This window comes from Sander lucioperca, chromosome 23, assembly GCF_008315115.2.
Source record: "Sander lucioperca isolate FBNREF2018 chromosome 23, SLUC_FBN_1.2, whole genome shotgun sequence".
Taxonomy (NCBI): Eukaryota; Metazoa; Chordata; class Actinopteri; order Perciformes; family Percidae; genus Sander; species Sander lucioperca.
In genome coordinates this window covers 17,744,401-17,767,396 of record NC_050195.1, presented here as the reverse complement: position 1 = coordinate 17,767,396, position 22,996 = coordinate 17,744,401, and the positions used below count along the sequence as shown (strand labels likewise).

General features: G+C 43.4%; 1 protein-coding gene across 1 annotated transcript in view; it reads right to left on the bottom strand.

Annotated features, from left to right (window-relative positions):
• lancl2 (LanC lantibiotic synthetase component C-like 2 (bacterial)) overlaps positions 1-22,996 on the bottom strand; it is a 31,204-nt gene extending 8,208 nt beyond the window's left edge. The window contains exons 1-7 of the mRNA XM_031320419.2: positions 22,741-22,996; positions 21,989-22,193; positions 19,971-20,088; positions 19,677-19,884; positions 17,931-18,078; positions 12,359-12,505; positions 715-897 (exon numbers count right to left, since the gene is read on the bottom strand). Of these exons, the coding sequence (XP_031176279.1) occupies positions 715-897; positions 12,359-12,505; positions 17,931-18,078; positions 19,677-19,884; positions 19,971-20,088; positions 21,989-22,153 (969 nt within the window). The 5' untranslated portion in view covers positions 22,154-22,193; positions 22,741-22,996. The remainder of the gene's footprint in view (positions 1-714; positions 898-12,358; positions 12,506-17,930; positions 18,079-19,676; positions 19,885-19,970; positions 20,089-21,988; positions 22,194-22,740) is intronic.

The window sequence follows — 22,996 nt, the reverse complement described above, 5'->3', positions numbered from 1 at the left end:
AAACACATTAATGAAGTAAACAGCGTCCATAGCAGTGTATTTTTCATTTTATTTACCTGAAGTTGCTGCATTTTGGCTGCTGTCTGTAGATTCCTTCATGCACAACTCGTATTCTTTCGGATGTTTCATACGCAAATGTTTTAACAGCGGCAATGTTGTTAAGGGTCCTTGCCACCATGAGACACATCGGCATTGCAAATTGAACATGTAGCTGGACTTGAATGGCCTTCTTTTGACTGAAAGTACTGCCAAACTACACTTTTTCTGCTCACGAGTTCCATTTTCACTTTCTCACAGCCTACTGCATTGAACGGTCCACCTACGTAATCACCTTCCCGTAATCAACGGCGGCGTCATTACGTCGACCAGCGTAGCGTGCGTAGTGCAAGTGTAGTGCTCGGTTTGGTGGAAAACAATTCTAAGGTTCGGCAGAAACCGAACCCCGTCAAAAAGCCCAATATTCGGCCGAATCCGAAGCCGAATCCTGGATTCGGTGCATCCCTGCTTTAAAGTGGCCAATAAACGTTTCAAAGGCTCTCCAACACAATATAATGTTCACGCAGTGCAGAGCCTTGCCACTTGCCAGTGTTGGACAGGAAGGCTTCCTGTCTGGTCAGTTCAGACAGATGCTCGACGGATGTTGTTCGACTGCTGTGGAAGGGTTGATGTTACTGCACAACGTGGACCACAGAACAATGCATGAAGCAGACTCACCTTATAAGCCATGATGAGCATATGGATGACACCAGGAGCTCCGTGGCACCAGTGAACCAGCCGGTCACTCTCGTTACTCAGCGACGATGGGAAGTTCCCCGAACGAAACCTCTTGTGGCGGACGTAGTCGATGCTGGGACGGATCAACTGGGCCAGAATGTCTGGATGGACCTTTGCTCCTGGCTGGAGACAGACAGAGTTTACTTGAATTATTACTGGTCATCTCTGAGCTATTACCATCCTGCTTTGGAAACACAACGTGTTCCATCAATGTAACGCAGTTTGCGGGTGAAGTGAACTGAAGATGGTGTCAGGAGAGGATGCAGAAGAGTAAGAATCGGGGATTTTAGAAACTCATAAATGTAATATCTGTGCATAATGTAGTACCATTATTGTCATATTATACAGGAAACCAAAGCTGCCAAGCTTCAGGATGGAACTATTATACAGCCAGTATGCTTCAGAACCCCCCCCCTTTACCGGACCTTTCCGACATCAGATTAGGGGGGTTGTGTCTCACCATTTCTGAAATCAACACTGACTTTTCTCTAGACACTTTTCTTTGTATCATTCTTCACAAAACTATTTTTATCACTTTTACAGAAGAGAAAATGTGTCTTATGGTGGCTGCCTCCCCACCCCCAACGTCATGGGAGCACCGTAACTATTTATACTCGTGCGTGGTGGTCAGGACACTAGTTGCAGTCTTGTCCTGAACAGAGGTGGCGCAACTGAGGAAAGGCTACCGACTTTGCTATTTCTACGGACTAGAAGAAGAAAAAAAAGGTAAACAATGGCAGAACTGGCAGCAGCAGCATTGACGTCAATGTCAACAGTGGCTAAGATGATATTGGAGTCAATGGATGAGGAAGAACAGCTGCTTTTGAGCCTGCTTGCAAAGAAACAAAGAAAAAGAAGGTGGAATGTTCGTCCTTTGAATAACGGCAGGCATAAATATGGTGAGTTCAATATCCTCGTGAAACAAATGAGAATGATAGACAAAGAGAAGCACTTTGAATACTTCTGAATATCTGCACAACGATTCGATGACCTACTTCTTCAGATCAAGCCTTTCATTCACCATAAAAGAACTCATCTTAACCCAGTAAGTTTACAAGAGAGACTTGCAGTCACTCTGAGAGTCCTGGCATCCGGTACCAGTCAGAATGCATTTGCTATTGGCACACTTGCTCAGAAAGCTTGCCCTCGAACTCGTCCATGCTTCCTGTTTCCGCTATGTCGTGCGCCGCTGAAAAAAATAGACCTCGTCACGCACTTTAAATCCTGGTGCGCCAGCGAGAACTACGTCATTTTGACGTCTCATTGGCGCGCGACAGGTCGGGAACGGCGACTGTAAAGAGGCCTTAAGACTGATCAAATCTCTCAAAAGAAGTGATTTGGCTAAGCATCCAACAGTATGTGATGTGTGGTTCTCAGGCCAGGACAGCAAGAGCCTTCAAACACCAGACATTACAGCAACAATAAACCACTGAGCTATGAATAATGTCCACTAATCAGAAGATGCTCCATATGGTTTATATGGCTAACATCAATGCATCTTAAACCCATTTTGACACATTACCATAAATGAAAGAGAGCGCTGCTAAGAGGGCCTGATCTCTGGCTGAAGAAGATTATCTTTAGTGCAACAAGCTTTATAGCCAGTTAACAGACAGTACTAACACTATAATAGCCATTGTATTGATCAACTTATTTAGGCCATGTTTGTCTCCTGTTTGTTCAGCAATTTAAGAAAATCTCCTCTGACGTGTAATGAAAGAATTACGTTTGGAACACATCTGGTTCATCACTTTTTTCTTTAAAGGTGGCAAACACAGATCAGGCATGCTGACTCAGGCAATATGGCTTGTTTGCAGCCAAACAAAGTGTGCAAAGCCTTCAATCACAGCAGTGTGCTGCTTCAGCCTGTCCAACAAGTCAGAACTTTGCACAGCTTCATTCACTGCCCCTGGGTCAAGGTTAGGCATTAAAGGGGAGATAGAATGCAAATGCAGGTACGTATGACTTCCGGTTGACTTCCTGTTTCCTGTTGTAGACAACGGCAGCTGCAGACTGCTTAACGCTTAACGTCCTGCGATTTAAGTCCTCTACAGTGAAATACAGTCACTCTTTGCATCGTCTAGCTGTATATTAACCGGACCTGTCTGGCTGCAGTTTCTCCGTTGTTTGTAAAACTCTCCTCCGCTCCGTTAACCAACGTCTAGCTATTTGTTGTGCTAACGGCTAGTTAGCCTGTCTGCTAGCGGGGAGGTGACGCGGACCCCTTAGGATGTTTGCCTCCTTGGAATTCTTTTCTATATTTTGGCAGTAGTAACGGAGTATCCACAGCTTGCTAACACAAGCAGGAGCATCCGCAAGTGTTGACTTGTGAACTGCAAGTGAAGAGGGATCGGTTTTGGAGAGGGCCTCCGTCAACGTTGCTACTAGCTAAACTAGCAAGCTACACGATGCCCCCCCTCAGCTGTACACCTGGCTGCGACTCGTGCCTCCTGTTCAGCCAGAAGATAGTGGAACTTGAAGCCAGAATAGCGACTCTCCACCAGATCAAGGTGAATGAACAGTTCCTTGACACCATTATCATTGGAAGTTCCCCTCACACACACACTAATGTCGGATGTTTTGATTCCACTCTGCCCTGCACTACTCTCACCCCACCACGCACTAATACAACCTCTGTCCCTGTCGTCTCTCCTCGGCTTCTGCCGAGAACCAAGTCAGCTCTGCTGACCAGCTCCACTCCACACCAGCCTGAGCCATGGCGTATAAGCAAGCACCACAGCAGGCGGTCAGGACAACGCTCAGGCCCAGCCCAACCTATACGACTAGAAAATCGCTACACCATTCTGATGAACGATGAGGAGTTCCCTCTGCTCTGCGGAAACCCTTCTCTGCCACGTCCCCACGGCACTCATCCTGGCCCATCCACACAGTCGGCGTGCCCCCCTTCAGACCCAACAACTTCCACGCTGGTCATCGGAAGCTCCATGGTCAGGGACCTCTACATTCCCCCTACATCTAGCGGTCCGTCCAAGGTCTACTGCTTCCCTGGTGCCAAGGTCCGTGACATCCAGCACAAACTTCCCAGCATCCTCGCCTGCCACGCTAAGGTCGACAACATCATCGTGCATGTGGGCACAAACGACATCAGAGAGAGACGGTCGACAGCACTTCGAAAAGACTTCACCACTCTCATCACCACCCTGATGGGCACAGGAAAACGGATCGTCATTTCTGGGCCTCTACCTACCTACAGAAAGGGTGCTGAAAGATGGTCCAGACTGTTCGGGCTCCACACCTGGCTGAAACCCCACTGCGCTTCCCTGGGCATTCCCTATGTCGACAACTTCAACTTGTTCTGGGAGAGGCCCAGCCTGCTGAAACATGATGGTCTCCACCCAAACCGACATGGAGCCAGGCTGCTATCTGACAACATAACGACCACACTGAAAGTTAAGTATTGACATTCTGTTGAAAATATCACAGATTCATGCCCCCCAGGTATTGATCCTAATGGCACTTTACAAGTGAATGAATCTGAAAATGTTTTCTGCAGGGTAACATGTAGTACTAGTACTATTCCAGTTATAATCAACAATAGACCATACAAAGTGTTGAATCCCCTAAGTAATAAGAAGTTGACTGCAAACATAGTCAATTTAGCATCCAGTTCACGTCAGCCACAGGTAACCAAAAAAGGGGCAATACTTAACAACCTAATTGGAATTACAACTACCACTGCAATGATAGAACAGGATAGGAAAATTAGATACGGTCTACTAAATATCAGATCTCTGTCTTCTAAAGCAATACTAGTAAACAAATTGATATCCGATAATCAAATTGATCTATTCTGTCTAACTGAAACCTGGCTGGGCCATGAAGATTATGTCAGTCTAAATGAAGCCACTCCTCCCACTCATATTAATACTCAAATTCCTAGAGGCTCAGGCCGAGGAGGGGGAGTTGCAGCCATATTTGACTCAAACCTGTTAATTAATCCTAAACCTAAACTAAATTATAACTCTTTTGAAAATCTCGTTCTTAACCTTCAGCATCCAACATGGAAAACAGTACAGCCAATTATATTTGTTGTTGTCTACCGAGCACCAGGTCCATATTCTGAATTTTTATCGGAATTCTCAGAGTTTTTATCATGTGCAGTCCTAAAATCAGACAAAGTACTTATTGTAGGTGATTTTAATATCCATGTGGACGTTGACAGCAATAGCCTTAGTAGTGCTTTCAACTCACTACTAGATTCAATTGGTTTCAGTCAGAGTGTGCACGAGGCCACGCACTGTTTTAACCACACCCTTGACCTTGTGCTGGCATATGGCATCAAAATTGAAGACGTAATAGTATTCCCGCAAAATCCTTTATTATCAGACCACTTCTTAATAACTTTCGAATTCTTACTACCCGATTATACGAAATTAGATAAAAGCTTCTACGCTAGAAGCCTATCTGACAGTGCTATAGCTAAATTTAAGGAAGATATTCCAACAGCACTAAACTCATTACCGTGCCGTAATATAACAGGATCTTTATGTAAACTTTAGTCCCTCTCAAATTGATAATTTCGTAGACGGTGCTACGGCCTGCCTACGGACGACTTTAGACTCTGTTGCTCCCCTTAAAAAGAAGACGATGAAGCAAAGGAAACTAGCACCTTGGTATAACTCCCAAACTCGTAAATTAAAGCAAATCTCGCGCAAACTTGAAAGTAAATGGCGTTCCACCAAACTGGAAACTTTAACGATAAAATTATAACAATTAGAGATACTATTCATCACCTCTTTCCCCCAACCTCTAATGGGTCACCTTTAACTGACAGACTGCTAGAAAGAACGACTAGACCTGACATATACTTAGATTGCTTTTATCCTATAAACCCTCAACAATTAATGCTAAAGGTCTCTTCAGCTAAGCCATCTACCTGTCTCTTGGACCCCATCCCAACGAGGCTACTTAAAGAAGCGTTACCCGTGGTTAACACTTCATTGCTAGATATGATAAATATGTCTTTATTGACAGGTTATGTACCGCAGTCATTTAAAGTAGCTGTGATAAAACCTCTACTGAAAAAACCCACCCTCGATCCTGAGGTCTTAGCCAACTATAGACCTATATCTAACCTTCCCTTTCTCTCCAAGATCCTTGAGAAAGTAGTCGCTAATCAGTTATGTGATTTTCTACATAGCAATAGCTTATTTGAGGACTTTCAGTCAGGATTTAGAAAGCATCATAGCACAGAGACGGCACTGGTGAAAATCACTAACGATCTTCTAACTGCATCAGACAAAGGACTTGTCTCCGTACTTGTCTTATTAGATCTTAGTGCTGCATTCGATACTATTGACCATACCATCCTCTTACAGAGACTGGAACATTTAGTTGGCATTAAAGGAATCGCACTAAACTGGTTTAAGTCCTACTTCTCTGATCGATCGCAATTTGTTAATGTTAACAATAAACCCTCCAATTACGCTAAAATTAACCATGGCGTTCCTCAAGGCTCAGTGCTTGGACCAATTCTATTCTCCTTATATATGCTTCCTCTAGGCAATATTATTAGGAAACACTCAATTAACTTTCACTGTTATGCGGATGACACCCAATTATATCTGTCAATCAAGCCAGACGAAACCAGCCAGCTAGCTAAACTTCAAGCTTGCATTAAAGATATAAAATCATGGATGGCCTACAATTTCCTGATGTTAAACTCAAACAAAACCGAAGTTATTGTGCTGGGCTCCAAACCCCTACGAACCTCATTAGCCGAAGATATAATTACTCTGGATGGCATTGCCCTGGCCTCCAGTACTACTGTCAGAAATCTAGGAGTTATTTTTGATCAGGATCTATCCTTTAACGCCCATCTAAAACAAACCGCTAGAACAGCCTTTTTTCACCTTCGTAACATTGCTAAAATTAGGAACATCCTATCTCAAAACGATGCAGAAAAACTAGTCCATGCATTCGTTACTTCCAGGCTGGACTACTGTAATTCCTTATTATCAGGATGCTCAAATAAGTCCGTTAGGACTCTCCAGCTGATCCAGAATGCTGCAGCGCGTGTTCTGACAAGAACTAAGAAAAGAGATCATATTTCTCCTGTATTAGCTTCTCTCCATTGGCTTCCTGTAAAATCCAGGATTGAATTTAAAATCCTTCTTCTGACCTATAAAGCTCTAAATGGTCAAGCTCCTTCATATCTTTAGGACCTCTTAGTACCTTATTGTCCCACTAGAGCACTACGCTCCCAGAATGCAGAGTTACTTGTGGTTCCTAGAGTCTCTAAAAGTAGAATGGGAGGCAGAGCCTTCAGCTATCAGGCTCCTCTCCTGTGGAACCAGCTCCTAATCTGGGTTCGGGGGGCAGACACCGTCGCTACATTTAAGACTAAACTGAAAACTCTCCTCTTTGATAAAGCTTATAGTTAGGGAGTGAGGAGTTGCAGTGAACGCCTAGACCGGCGGGGCAGGGTGTATAGCTGAAGACACAGCACCCCTGCTTTTCTCTGCTTCTCTTTACAGTCATCAGATTTACCTATCGTATAATCAATAATATAGTGCCTCTCCTAGTTATGCTGTTATAATTCTAGACTGCCGAGGAAGTTCCTTCTTATGACACGCTCTTTTCTTTTGTTTCCTTTTATGCACATCCTGTCTCAGAAGTGCTTGTTACTCACCTAGCTCTGGGGAGTTTACTCCCCAGAGTCCTTATGTTTCTTCTTCGCCCAGAACATCGCCTCGGATTAGGGCGACACCAAGACCTGGGTCTTGGGTGCAGCTGTGGCTATGAACCTGCTACACCCTGCTACGCTCTGCGATTCCCTGCAATGCCCGGCTACGTCCTGCTGCGTCCACCGCGTCCACCCATGCTCTGCTGTGCCACGCTACATCCTGTACCGTCATAACCCCAACCGTCAGACACCGCCCACCAAGAGTCTGGGTCTGCCGAGGTTTCTTCCTAAAAGGGAGTTTTTCCTCGCCACTGTCGCAATAGCCACTGCTAATGCTTGCTCTTGGGGGAACTATTGGAATTGTTGGGGCTTTATAGAGTGTGGTCTAGACCTACTCTATCTGTAAAGTGTCTCGAGATAACTCTTGTTATGATTTGATACTATAAATAAAATTGAATTGAATTGAATTGAAAACCGGTTTTACCTTGTCATAGTTGAAAAACGACAGTTTGGTGGGTAAATAGGACATACATAGAACCTCAAAATCCCATTGACACCTCTTTCCTCTGCAAATCTCACAATTTGAAACTGCTGCTGAAAATGGGCGAATCTGAACAAAGCTAAAAGTTGACGTCAACTTCTCAATTCCTCCTCATTTGGCTCTACCTTCTAGCTTTGTAACGCCCCAAAATTGACATAGGCCACTAACTGATCTGAGGTCAGGTAGTCTTCTAAATCTAGGTCGCGCAAATCTCAGACACTTTTTACATTGTTCGCCTGCTCTTGTATTACTAAATTCACTTCTGATCCTTTTTTATGCGAGAAATCGCCTATATAAAGCTCAGAATACTGGCGCAGAGAAAAGCGGACAATTAAGCGGGACATGTGGATTTAAATCGGTGGCGCAGTGGACTCGCAATGGGCGGTGTGCGGGAGCTGCCTGCCGGCGACGGTTCACGGTACGTAAACTTTTTTTTTTTCCAACATGGATCCTCAGAGAACGGTGTCAAAAGCATTGGTGTGTGTGTGTGTGTGTGTGTGTGTGTGTGTGCGCCACACAGGAGGATGAATAGACTGTAACGAAACTCTGTATCTGGTGCTTTGTACAGTAAGATTAGTTGATGAGTTTGTGTGTCAGCCGGGCAGAAATCAAGTTTGAAGCTAGCACCATAGCGGGCATGCCTGGACATGTCTGTAACGTTGTCTTTGGAACGTTAACGGACAGTGTGAAGAAAGCTGCCACTGAGGAAAAAAGGGATTGTGTGTGTGTGTGTGTGTGTGTGTGTGTGTGTGTGTGTGTGTGTGTGTGTGTGTGTGTGTGTGTGTGTGTGTGTGTGTGTGGTGGCAGCGGGGGAGGGCGGGGACATGGGCACAGAGGGGAACGTGTATGTGTATGTGTGTGTGTGTGTGTGTGTGTGCATGCTAAGCTCAACCAATCAGCGTGCAGCTCATCTAAATATTCACAAGCAGACCATATAAGGCAGAAAAGCTCTCGTTTCAGTCCAGTCCCATTTAACAGGGTAACATTAGGGCAAAAAAAACAGCAAAAGAGACATTTTCAGCCCAACTAATGTTACATACCCTATTAGGAGACCTTAAGGAACAGCGTGAAATACCGTATACAACCATTCTATCGCCCCTTTAATGTCACATGACTATTGTGCTTTTTATGTCCCTCAGTACAACACAGTGCACAGCAAAGTATAGGAATGTATCCTGTAGGGCTGTCCTCGACTAAAGAAATTCTTAGTCGACTAACACTTATATGATTTTGTCGATTAATCGATTAGTTGATGTAATCGACAGAGCTGTGCTCTTTGAGAGGTGGTTAAGACTAGAAAAGCACAATATAAATGTAGTTAAGGAACCATCTGTAAAACTGAGTTTCTCCACAATTAATCCTGCAAAAGCACCACTTTAAATCTTGTGCTTACCAGAAATGTGCTCATAAGTTTCTTGGAAATGAGTAATTAAGCATGAATAAGCATAAAGAATGACTCATCAACTAAAGAAATCTTAGTCGACTAAGACCAAAACGACCGATTAGTCGACTAATCGACTAAGAGGTGGCAGCCCTAGTATCCTGTTTGAGAGAGCAGTTGGTGAGCAGGTTAAAAGATCCCGCAGTTCAATGCAACTAAAGTCAGGCATTAAGCCGCCTTCACACTGGCACTTGAAATCAGCTCCGTAATACGCAATGCGCCCCCAGTGGACGTTGTACTACACCGTTGAAAGCGTCGGAAGTGAGTAGAAAAAAGGAGAGACTAGAGAGACTAGAACGACTCATTCTGTCAGTGTCCGAATGTCAAATTCTCTATGACCTCTCACCTGAGGGCTATAAAGATATGAACAGAAAGGCTGCTGGGTGGAGAAAAGTTGCCCAGGATGTTGATATGTCAGGTCGGTTAAATGTGATATAGCGGTCTAATGTCAATAGTTCGATGTCTGTTGCTAACCATGCATTGTTTCTGCACGAAAAGAACTTTTCACATACTCCAAAATGAATAGATTACATGACAACATATCATAATGAAATCATTATTTATTGTATTAAAAGTTAAGAATTCAGATTTGTTTATCAGTACCATAGCAACGCTAACTTCCGCTCAGATTGTCGGATAGGAACCGTTCAACTTCGTTCGAGTTCAACTTTTTTAACAGACACGATTTTTTTCGCACCGTATTCATTCTCATGCGGTGAGCGAATCTCCATAGCAAATGAATGACTTCCGGTCGTTTCGCAGCCGTATCTACTGTGCCAATGTGAAGGCGGCGTTAAGCACAGTGTATCAATCAAATCTGGAAAATTTAACACTGAGGACAAAAGCTGCATCATAGAACTAGAATTACAGCCTTGTGGTTGTATGCCTCCGCCACAGCACAGAAGACCTAAACAATCACTACAGTTTCAAGATGAGTGTCACCAGATCAGGTCTCTCCTGTTCCTGAGTTATGGCGTTGAATAACACAATGGACATTAGGACGTCACAGGGAAGTTGGCCTTTGCCCTTTTGGATATAAAATGTCATCACATGTATTACCAATCAGACATCATGGCTGAAAATGAAAATCCAATATTTTTTTTCCTGCGATATACTGTATACTGCCATATGAATAAATACTGGAGTATTTACGATATGACTTGAATAGCTCTATTTGTAAATGATAAATCATTCTTGAATTCCTGGGGTGATTTTGTAGGGGAGTACATCTACATAGACAATACAAATAAAAAAAAATGTTGTCTTATGTGAACCATCCTTTCTTAAACTTTAATGCTTTACAAACATGAATGTCTCCACGAAATCTATCTATCTATCTATCTATCTATCTATCTATCTATTAGGGCTGGACGATTTTGGCTAAAATCATAATCACGATTAATCGAACAAGTTACCTCGATTATGATTATTGAACGATTATTTTAAAAAAAAATTCTTTTCTTATACTGTAAATATGTTCATGGTTATTTTTTTCTAATGAAAGAGTGCATAATCCTATCTTTGTGACTCTAAAATAAGGAAACAACACACAGATAGCAATTAATGCTTATTTATTAAATATTTCAAACAACTGAACTGAAATCTACAACAGTAGATTTTACAATGAAATAAAAACGTCTTATAAAAAAGCAATTTAAGTTTTAATGTAAAAAAAAAAAAAAAAAAAGTTTCCTAAAAATGTAGAAAATAAATAATAAATGTCCATCATTAGATTAACGGGAACCTGTGGTTAACTGTCTTTTCGGAGTTAAACTCCACAAGCGTGTCCTGCGGCTCGCCGGCCATCTCACACACACACACACACACACACACACACACACACACACACACACAGCGCAGCAGGCAGAGGCGGGGTCTGTTCCGAGTATAATAAAGCCCCGTCTGTGTTGAGCAAAACATTACGTGAATTACTACGAGAATGGACGTGCATTTAATATAGGAAAAGTGCACAAGTATTAGCATCATTTGTTGTTGTTGTATGTGACGCTAAGGTCTAGTGACGATGCTATAAAAACCGTTGCCGTGCTTGCGTCGCTCCCTTACCCCTCCTACCAGTCCCTATGGCCACTTGGCCAGTGGGAATACAAACGGGAAAAAAGATTTTGGGGGAGAGTAGTTCTTAGAACTGCTTAGAAGTGTACTTTTCCTCTAAAAAGTACAAGTACTATCCGATTGGAAAGCACCTATGGTCGCAGACTGGACGGGGCGGAGTCACGTGACTACACACGCGGCGGCCGTAATATGTTTTAAGGGGAAAGTACATTAACACACAGTGGGCGGCCGCGGAAATATTAATAGGAATTAAAAGACCAAAATAACCGACTTGGTAAAATTACGTCGGTTATAGGCTCTGAATTTCGGTTACGATTATTTTTCGATTAATCACCCAGCCCTACTATCTATCTATCTATCTATCTATCTATCTCAAAAGCAAGTAAGGGCATGGATGTTGCTTCCCCTAAAATAAAGGGGCTGCTTGATTTTGCTCGCTCATTTCCAGGCTGTGTTGGACCACTAGCTAGTCCCTAACTCAATTAGCTGTAGCCTGGCTGAAGTATGGTCTGGAGACATTGTGATAATGTTGCATTAATCAGGTGAATCATTAATGAGGTGCTTTGTTTCTATGACTATATACTGACTACTGTAGCTTCACTGTGAAAAAAACACATGTACTAAACTTTTTTCCATCAGCAATCAGAGATGATTGATTATCCAGACTAGCATGACAATACTGCCTAAACTGAGAGAATCTAATCTCTTCACTCTACCCTTACGGCAGGGAATTCAGAATTTGTATGATCTTGTCACGCTCTGAACCTCAACACAGCTGTCATATAAAGTCTGATTAGGATTACATTTTAGATTTTCAAAGGGGAGGCTGGCTAGATGTCCCAACACCAACAACCAACCAGTGGACCCATTCAGCCTGCCTTACCTGCATCAGCATGTAATAGATTCCAGCCAGGCCATGGGCAGCACCAATGTACTGCTTCTTGTGCCATTCGTAGAGCAGAGGGCAGCGATCCGACTTCTTCTGCTCGGCTGACATGTTCTTCCCTGATTCCACGATGGCCATCACCACCTGAGGATTTGAAAGGGAGAAAAAGTTGCAGAACATAAATGACCTGTCTGACTGTTGTTAGAATATATTTTGTGAAAGTGTTAAGAAAAGGTTTTAGAGTTCATGGTGCTGACCTCAGTGCCTCTGTTTCCCTGGGTTATGAGAGGCCATCTAGTTTTACAGTGATTAGACATTATAAAGGGAGTGTGAGAAAGGTCCTCTCTGATCGGGGGAGGGAACGAGGCAACAATGGTCAGCACTATGCAAGCGCGGGATTTGTGACACTGTATGGAAATGACCTGGCTCTCATGAAAACTCCTTAAAGTTTGCTGGAGATTAAAACACAGGTGTTCAAAATCCAACAATAGCGGCTTGCTTCTTCTGAGCTGAGAATTGGAAGTCAAGGTCATGTTTTTATACAGTGTTACAAATTAGTCAGGAGCCGGCTGGAGCCAGAAGATCTGGACTGGATCCAAACTGATGAGAGCACCACCAGGGATGGGACAGAAATGGATAAATAGACAGTATCTTAACTTAGCAGCACCTGATGCTGGGGGAGACGCTCTCGGTCCGTTAGGTGATAGAGACTCTGCCTTTGAGTATCAGATCCATGTACATGTACTTGTATTCTGCAATATCTTTCACTAAACTTGTTATTAACTTTAACTGGACGAATCCTGGTCTTGATTTGATTCCTGAGTTTTATTTCTCTGATCTACCAGTAAACGAACACAAAATAGCGACCAAAGAATTGGAGTCAGATTAAGTCTGGCCTTTTTAGGGCCAGACCGGTCAATAGGTCACATTTTAAGATAAAATCCTACACTGTATCCTGGCAGAAAGTTGGTTCTCCTTGTGGGAACTGAATTCCTACAGCTTGCCGGTGTTAATCAATCGTGTGTGTTCAGGTGTTCAATGTGGAGAACAATCACTGAGAACCGACTCCGCCCGAAATCAAATCCTCTTATTGAACGGGAATCCTTTTCACACCCCTTACCGAATCCGAATAGGTTTAGCTTTTAACATTTGAAAATAACTAGAATAAAACTCAGATTTGATTAACAGGATGTGTTTTGTATTTTTTTCTTTTGTTTTTTCAACCTTTATTTAACCAGGAAAAGTCCCATTGAGTTAGTAACTCTTCTCTCAGGGAGTCCTGGCCAAGACTGGCGGCAAAAAAAGTTACAAACTACATTAAAGACAGGACAAAGGTTACATACTACACCACAAATCTCTAGACATACACTATACATACTAGAACACAAACAAGACATTACACTTAACTTAAGCTAATACAGACATACAACTTAAAGGGCACCTAGTTAAAATTAAAGTAGTTCAAGTTGTTAAAGGTCTCATGTCATGAAAATTTCACTTTATGAGGTTTTTTAACATTAATATGAGTTCCCCCAGCCTGCCTATGGTCCCCCAGTGGCTAGAAATGGTGATAGGTATAAACCGAGCCCTGGGTATCCTGCTCCACTGAGGCCTATATAAAAGAGACTTCAGATACAGTATTAGGGGACCACTGAGGCCTATATAAAAGCATCCAAAAAGCAGCATGTCACAGGACCTTTACGTGAGAAAGCATTAACAGGGCATTTTTAGTGTTGACAACCTATAGCTACAACCTGAAAATAAGACCTGCAGCAGAACATATGGATTGTTGGGGCGACCTCTAGCTCACCCAGTAGAGTGTGCCCCCCATGTAGGCTGAGTCCTTGGCAGCGGCCCGGGTTTGAATCCGACCTGTGGCCCTTTTCTGTGTGTCACCCCCCCCTATGTGTAATTGATTAGGAAAGGTCTCCTTTCTCTCTCCGACTATGCCCATCATCTGTATCCATGCATGTCTACTTGAGTATTAGCAATTTAGCGAATACCCTGTGGGAGGAGGAAAAGGACAGCGTGTTGCCAACTGAATCTGACCAGGTAGTCAGTAATTGGTGCAATAAAGCACAAAAAAGCCTGGTTCAAGTCTCACATTTTGCGTCCCAGTAGGGTTCAGTAGGGTCTGATCTTAGAGATGAAGGTACAGGCAGGGCTCTATTTTTAGTTTTAGGCACGTGAAGAACTCTAAATAGAGATAGAAAGACTATAGTCTGATGTTAAGAGTTTGGGTTCACTGTTATGTCTCTACCTGATACAAGAATAGGTTAGGGTTTAGGTACTAGAGCTGCCCTAAATCTCATATCATTTATATATATATATATATATATATATATATATATATATATATATATATATATATATATATATATATATATATTAGGGCGTATGTGACGATTAGGGCTGTCAAAAAAACTTAATTTCGAATAATTAATCTGAGAAAAAATAACGCAGATTAATCCATTCCATATTGACGTTTGACCGGTGCGTTCAATGAAACTGGTAAACTACAGCCTTGTGGTGCATTCAAAGTTATTGATAAATGTCCTTTTCCCATCTGGTGGTTGTTTTTGTCGTTCAACAGCAATTTGCTAGTGAAATAAGTTATTGTTATAGTTATTACATTATTATTAAATCATTTCATTTTGACCATATGGCCTAGCAATAAACAAGCTGTTCTTTAATGTTGCCAACTGTTTTTTAGTGCCCTTCTTTTTTTTCTTTTTTTTTACCCTCTTAAAAAGTATCGGTTCAGGCACCGTTAATTATGTATGCGATTAATTTCGATTAATTAATCACAGAGTATGTAATTAATTAGATACATTTTTTTAAATCGATTGACAGCCCTAATATATATAGAAATAAATCTTATGGGTTTTGAATTTAGATTTATGAATTTGTTGAACAGTTACTAAGTGGGAGCACCTGCAGCAAACTGCCCCCTACTTTTGCCTACCAAGTTTTGAAAGTGTCATGTTCTTGTAGTTGTACAGAGGTGGTCTGGGTTAACGGTGGATGTACAAGCCCAGCACCTACTGAAGACCAGGGTTTGCATTAGTGGTGTGCGATACTGCAAAATTTGGTATTGATCCGATACCAGGTAAATACAGGGCCAGTATCGCCAATACCGATATGATACTTTTTAATAATTACGGTGGATTCATCATCAAATTGCTAAATCTGAATGAACTGTCATGACCTTTAAGTGGTTAAGTGTGATTTTCCCTTTGCTTGTATAAATGTGTTGTGTTACCACTGTATCTTACAGCCTTTTTGCAAATGATACAGTTTGCCGTTGTTTAATTTTTGGCCTGAAAATATCGCCACACAGCGCTCCGCTTCCTCTCTGCCATTCTTCTGCTCCGTCTCTCTGTCCTGCTTGTGTGTGTGTGGTGATGCTGGCCGCTGCCGGGGCCTGGCTGCTTGCATGCTTGTTTGCCTGGCGCCGCTGAGTCACGTGACGCTACAACATCAAATCACAAGAGGGGGGGAGGAGGAGGAGGAGCAACGTGTGCCTGCTCTGTGCCTGTGACAGGAGCGCCACCTACACAGACACAGACAGCCAGGTCGCCTCTTTGATGAAACCGCAGCGGTGCACACTGGAGAGAAACTGAAACTAAAGTATCGATCTCATTACACTATTATTGATCAATATCAATACCGTCGCTGGTATCGATATTATCGATATTTAGATGTATCCGCCCACCACTAGTTGGCAACGGTACGTTTAGGCTACAAAGACACTGGTTAAGGTTTAGGAACCATGACGGTTTGAGGATGCTTTCACAAGACATACTGTGGATTTCTGTCACACTGTGTGTGTGTGTGTGTGTGTGTGTGTGTGTGTGTGTGTGTGTGTGTGTGTGTGTGTGTGTGTGTGTGTGTGTGTAGAGGTTCTGAGTCAGCAGTTTGTGGTCCCCAAGCAAGATCGAATGAGTGAGAAAAACAATTCTGCTGCGGCAGCACTGCTTTCCTCATGACAGAGCAGATTTACAGCCAGCGTGTTCTTTTACACTTCACTCCTACACATCTATACGAGGGGTCGAACAATTATCGGCTGCGATATTCAGCATTTCTTCGCGATTATGGGAATCTTTATTTTTCTTATCCGATTGCCAATAACAAATGTATAATTTTAAAATGTGCTACTTTGTCTCTGATGCAACCGCTTCTCGGTGTCTGTAGTCACCACTCTGTCTCAGTGAGTGTCCCGCCCACAGCACCTGATTGGTTATACATCACAACTAGTAGCCTATCACCCCTCCCTGAAGGCGGCTGAGCCACAGAACACAGACTGGAGCTGCTGCTGGGTGAGCGTGTGTCCAATGGAAGGCAGCAGATATTGCTGAGGTTGCAGTAAACCTCACAGTCCTCTATGCTGAAGCTTAAACACAACCATTGTTTCTGCTTGTTACGCTGAACGCTTTGGCGGTAAAAACAAATCACAAAATAGCATTTACTGGATGTACGTTGACTCCAGTTCTACGAGTTTGAGAACTGCGAGGAGAGATAAAGGGAGTGAGACGGCGCCTGGGCGCGGGGAGGGGCGAGAGATGTGACCCATGAGCAGATTACCATAGATTATATTGGTCAATCTGTCCGTCCGGTCAGTTTGTCCAACAGCCATTAAAGATGGTGCCAAATGTAGCCTCAGATTACATCAAACATTAAGGGCCCTATTTTAACGATCTAAGCGCACGGTGTGAAGAAAGGGTTGTACTTAGTGTCTTCATTAATTCATAGGTGTGTTTTGGGCGTAACATGCAATAAACCAATCAGAGTGTCATCTCCCATTCCCTTTAAAAGCCAGGCGCGTTTGTACCTTGGAGCATTGCTATTATGATGGAGGATTTGCACCGTAATATTTTTATTCGTAATCTTCTGCATGTGTGTGTGCTGCTGCGCTTCCCTGTGTGTGTGTAACAAGCATAGTGTGCGCGCGCTGTGCATAAGCCTAGGCACATTTTACTAATTTGCTGTTAAAATAACAATGAAATGCTGCGCTATTGACTTTAGACCAGGTTTTTGTTGGTCAATGGCGCGATCACTTCCCGCTGCCTCAAGATACCAATACGGCAAGAATGCACCTGAACACACCTCCCTGTAAGACCAGCACCCCCATGGGCGCAAAGAAGGGCGCAGGTGCATTTGCTATTTAAACGACGTGGGCGTTGGATGGGAAATTGACAACTGGGTCGGTCTTAAACTAGCAAAGACACTTGCGTCGGGCTTTGTGCTGTGCCGGGTGCAAGATAGGGCCCCTAACTGTCTTTGCTTTTTGTTGATTAAAATTAGACCAAAGTTTGCAATGATCAAATAACTAGAATGTGACGAAAACTAACAAAATTCTCAACAAAAGATCAAAGCTAAATCAAATTAACCAGTGGTGGTGGTACATGGGACGTGACGGACTCGTGACAACGTGTGATTCCCATCATAATACTGTAAAGTTCGAGATAGAAGTTAAAACTTGCACTGAACAAGTTTTACACGTTACACTGTAAAACTCTGAATAACTAAGGGATACATTTGAAAGAAAAAGCATGCATGTGTGTCTGACCTTTGTAATGGTGCTCTCATCCACTGTGTCAGCTCCTATCTCTTTGTTAACGTAGAGCAGAGCGTAAAGGTAGCCGGCCCGGCCATACAGCAGCTCATCTGGCATCTCAGAGTCTGGAGCCAGCACGGAGCCCTGGAGCTGGAGGAGCCTGACACACACACCAACACCACACCATGATGACACAGAAATACACTCCAAAGGGCACAACTCACTTGGGAATAGGGTTAGGTACCAAAACCCGGTTCCACTATGGAACTGGTTCCTACGCAACCGGTAGGATTCGGACTGGATTAGAATGCAAATTTTGGTTCCTCATTTTGGTTCCACTTAATGTGTCGACTGAAATATTTTCCCTCTGTCGCTCCGAAACGGACGTAAAAATATCACACTTTCTCTGTAGTCTACCGTTAGCCTGCTACCGTAAATATAGGCTACTTTTAAAATGCCATATTTTCCCTCAGGGATAATACTTTAAAACGTTAATATATAGTTAAAGGTGCTCTAAGCAATGTTGGGTGACGTCACTTCTTGTTGACGTTCGAAGTATTGTCAAACAAAACGGAGGCTAGCTCGCCCCTCCCTCCTCCTCATCCCGTCCCCTCCCCCTCCCTTCCGTGCTTCCGCGCACGAACCCCCCCCACCCCCACCCCCAAATCCTTCTTGTCGGTTATTGGCTAGAAAACTGTTTCTTATGTTTGGTGGTGCAGGTTGGCGCAGTTTTTTTTTGTTGCTGTTTGTGGAGCCTGGGCTGTCTACAGAGACCGCGTTTTTTTTACAGTGTGTTCAGGGGACAGGCAGCTAGCAGATAGGGAGGAGATGTTTGCTGTATGTGACAAAAAATGTTGTAGCCTAAAAAATGCATAACATCGCTTAGAGCACCTTTAAATTGAAATAATTTTCAATTAAAAAAATAAAAACCTCTATAAAAGTGCCTTTCTTTGATGTCATTTTTCAGTTTTTCAAGAAACGCTTTAGGAACCAGAATCGTTTTAAAAATAACGATACCCAACCCTACTTGGGAAGCCCCCCACAAGTATAATATAAAATAATTATAATAATAATAATAAACACATATTAACGAATGACTGTCATAATAATCTGTCTGAAAGCCAACGGGGAGGTTGTGCAGAGCTTAGAGTTGGAGGAGCAGCAGCTCTCGATGGGATGAGCAGGAGACGCAGACGGGGAAACGAGCCGTTAAACTGCGACAGCAGCATCCGCTCTCTGGCCAACAAGATGGATGAACTGCTGCTTCTCAGAGGAGCTAACAGACTTTTCCAGCTCTGCTACCCTGGGCTTCACTGAGAAACCTGGCTCGGTGAGCACGTCCCGGGATACTGCCGGGATTCCAATGACTCTGTGTTAAGGAGCTATGGGGGAAAACGAGGGAGGCGGAATCTGCTTTTATATAACTAGAGGTTGGTGTACTGATGTCACATTGTTGAAGAAATTATGTAGTCGTCAACTAGAAAGTCTTTATGAACAGCGTCGTTGCAGTTCACTGCGGTGCACTGCTGCAGAATGAATATAGTGGAATGAATATTTAGCATTTCTTATTTATCTGGCCTGGTAGAGGTTCCTGTCTGTACAATTATAGGGGAAACACTGACATTTGCAGTTTGCAATATGTGCAGCGGAAACATAAAATATGTCTGTGGCGCCACATATCTTCCTACATGGGCCACATTAGATTCCCCACATAGAACAACCATGTCCATACCTACATGCAAAGTGCCAGCCACTCACCTGGACAGACAGTCCTGACTATCAGCAGTGTTATTCAGTTTGTGGTAAACCACCGCGCCCACTGCCAACGGCCCCGCGTCGCCACACAGGAAAGTCACTTTACGGCCATTCAGGATCCTCATGGTCCTCTTCACGTAGTCCAGCGCCCTCTGCAGGTGGGTGGCTTCACGGGACGCCCGGTATAGCTGGAGGTACAGCAGGGCAATGCCTGTAGGGAAGACAGCACACAGGGATCACTGAAAGGCTGAAACTGGCTGAAATGGGATCGGCGTGTCTTCTCAGTTTGACACAGACCTGTCCAGCCGGTGTAGGTGGAGAAGTCATGGGGGTCGGCAGTCTTCAGGCCCTCCTCCATCTGCTGAAGGAGATCTTTGATCTTATTCTGGACCTTCTTCTGGAAAGCTGCGCTAACCTGAGGAGGAGAGAGCAGTCAGTCAGCTGGAAAAAAACTCACAAAATTTCCAGAGAGAGGAGACGAGAGGACTGGGAACCCCGTCTTCAAACTAGGGCTGCATGATATGAAGAAAATATGTGATAGGGCGCCCGGATAGCTCAGTTGGTAAAGCGGGCACCCATATATAGTGGTTTACTCCTCGACGCAGTGGGCACGGGTTCGACTCCGACCTGCGGCCCTTTGCTGCATGTCATTCCCCTCTCTCTCCCCTTTCATGTCTTCATCTGTCCTGTCAATAAAGGCCTAAAATGCCCAAAACATAATCTTTAAAAAAATATATATGCGATATGCAATAATGTTGTTGAATATCACGATAACCATATTACTTGTGATAAATAAACAGATATTAAAGTAGGGCTGGGCAATATATCGATATTATATCGATATCGAGATATGAGACTAGATATCGTCTTAGATTTTGGATATCGTAATATGGCATAAGGGTTGTCTTTTTCTGGTTTTAAAGGCTGCATTACAGTAAAGTGATGCAATTTTCTTCACTTACCAGACTGTTCTAGCTGTTTTATTATTTGCCTTTACCCACTTTGTCATTATATCCACATTATTGATGATTATTTATCTAAAATCTAATTGTGAAAACATTTTGTTAAAGCAACAATTGTCACAATATCATCGCAATATCGACATCGAGGTATTTGGTCAGGAATATCATGATATCTGATTTTCTCCATATCGCCCAGCTCTATATTAAAGTGTACACAGTTCTGCTGCATACAGTATTCTGCTAAAATACAACAAACTGCTTATTGAATTTCAAACTAATGAAAGGAATCCTTTCCAACTTTCTTTTATTGAACAAATTGAACATTGAATTTAATATAAAAGGCAGCGCTAAAAAAAAGAACGACAGTTTCTTTTAAAATTTTCTACTGATCTGTCTATCGCAGCCTTTTGTGGTATGTATATTGCGACAGTTCAAATTGCAATAACGGTAAAAAAACAAAACGATATATTGTGCAGCTCTACTATAAACCAATCAACTACGAGTATCGGGAGACGCAGCTCACATGTGATGACGACAGGACGTAGTTCTGTCATGTAGAGTTCTTTAGTGCGCTTGCATAACTGCAGTGTGAAACCAAAACTAACCGGATCAAATGTATACAATGTAACGAAGACCTTCAGGTGTGAAAAGGCCCCTCCTGTAGCCATGCCGGAGCCTGGAGGCCCCTCCACCAACTGTCATGTACGCCTACTGCTTATGAGTTACTGCTTAATATCTAATAGTGACCTTTGAACAGACCCATCTTCTAATCGTTCTTAATTTACTCAACTACACACCTGTAAAGTTTTGTGGCTGGATCTTCCACTGTTGTGACGCCCCAGTGACAAAATCTGTCAGACATAATCAGTTAATAATTAATCTTATGAATATTCTTCCCCAATACAATTTTGGAAAACCTTTTTTTTTCCAAAATAAATGTTGTAGTGGGCCTACAAGCAGCAAGAGACCAGGTATGTGTGTGAAGTAATTTTGGTGACACTACTCTGTGTAATAATGAAGCTATAGAATATTTTATTGCATATTTTTGTTGTATCGCTTTTCGTTGTTGCACTTTGTAGACGGTCCCTGCGCATGCGCGTCACAGCTGGCCGCTCAGCGACCCAGCACGGCTCGGTCAGAGCTATAGATCACTCTGGGCTCGGTGAATATGAGGCGTTAGCTCGCTGTCTACCTTACTAACTACGGTAGAAAAGAGGCGTCGTTTGTGTTTTAACACCGTTCGTCTGATGAGTTATTGATCCCGGAAGTTGGAATCTGTTAATAGCCTATCTTTCCCACTTTAGCGGACTGTAGCAGGCGCTTACTGTAGTTCCTGTGAGCCAGAGCTCTCACCTGTCCGTCGGCATCGAACGGCTCGTTGTACTGGGGTTCTGCTCCGGAGCTGGAGCCGGGCAGCCTCTGCTCCCAGTCCAGGTACGGGTTCGGGAAAGAGCGCTCCTCCATCTCCGCGTCTGGAGCCGAGATCAGCTTCAGACGCTTGGACACGTTATCTCCCATCGCTACGGCGGCTCGGGAGGGACGGAAAGCCTCAGGCACACTGCGCGGACCATAAGACATCCATGTTCAAAATTCAAGATTCAAGATTAACTTTATTGTCACGCATCGTGGGAAATTTGTCTTGGGCACTTAACCCATGCTGCAGCCATAGTAAAAACAAATAAACAGACAGCATGTACAAACAAACAGATACTGTACAATACCATACAACAGACCGTACTATGGTCCTGATGGTGTATAAAAAACCCAACACCAATTACTAATATGACAATATAAGGTCATGAAAATATGTTTTTAATGTGTTTAAGTGCAAACATTATAGAATCAGTGAACTGCAATAACTCCTGCTAGAGAGAGAACGGTATAGCAGCAATATGCTTTATTATAAAGAGAATATAGATCATACAGCTTTACTGTATTAACATATTTTACATAATGTAAAGTGAGAACAATGACATGCAGATCAGAATGTCTTAATGGAAATACAGACCATGAGTTGCTGCTGTGATTAGCACTATATTAGCAGCCCCAGCTCCGGTTGCTACAACACTGCAGGTAATGACAGGTGGGGCCGGAGTCGGGCTTACCAGGAGGGGATATGATCCGCGGTCCGTCCAGTCCTCAGTCTCTCCACAGCGGCTTGGTCTGGGGCTGATCCTGGTGGGGGGTTGCGGCAGCCTCCAGCCTCCCGGCAGCCTCTCTCAGCCTCCCCTGGCCCGGCCGCTCCTGTCTCCCGGTGGATGTACTGAGGGAGCTGCAGTCAGAGCGGGCAGGCGGTGCCATGTGTCACTGCTGCATCACTGTCCCCCGCTGCTCTCTGAGCCATCACACTGCTGACCCGGT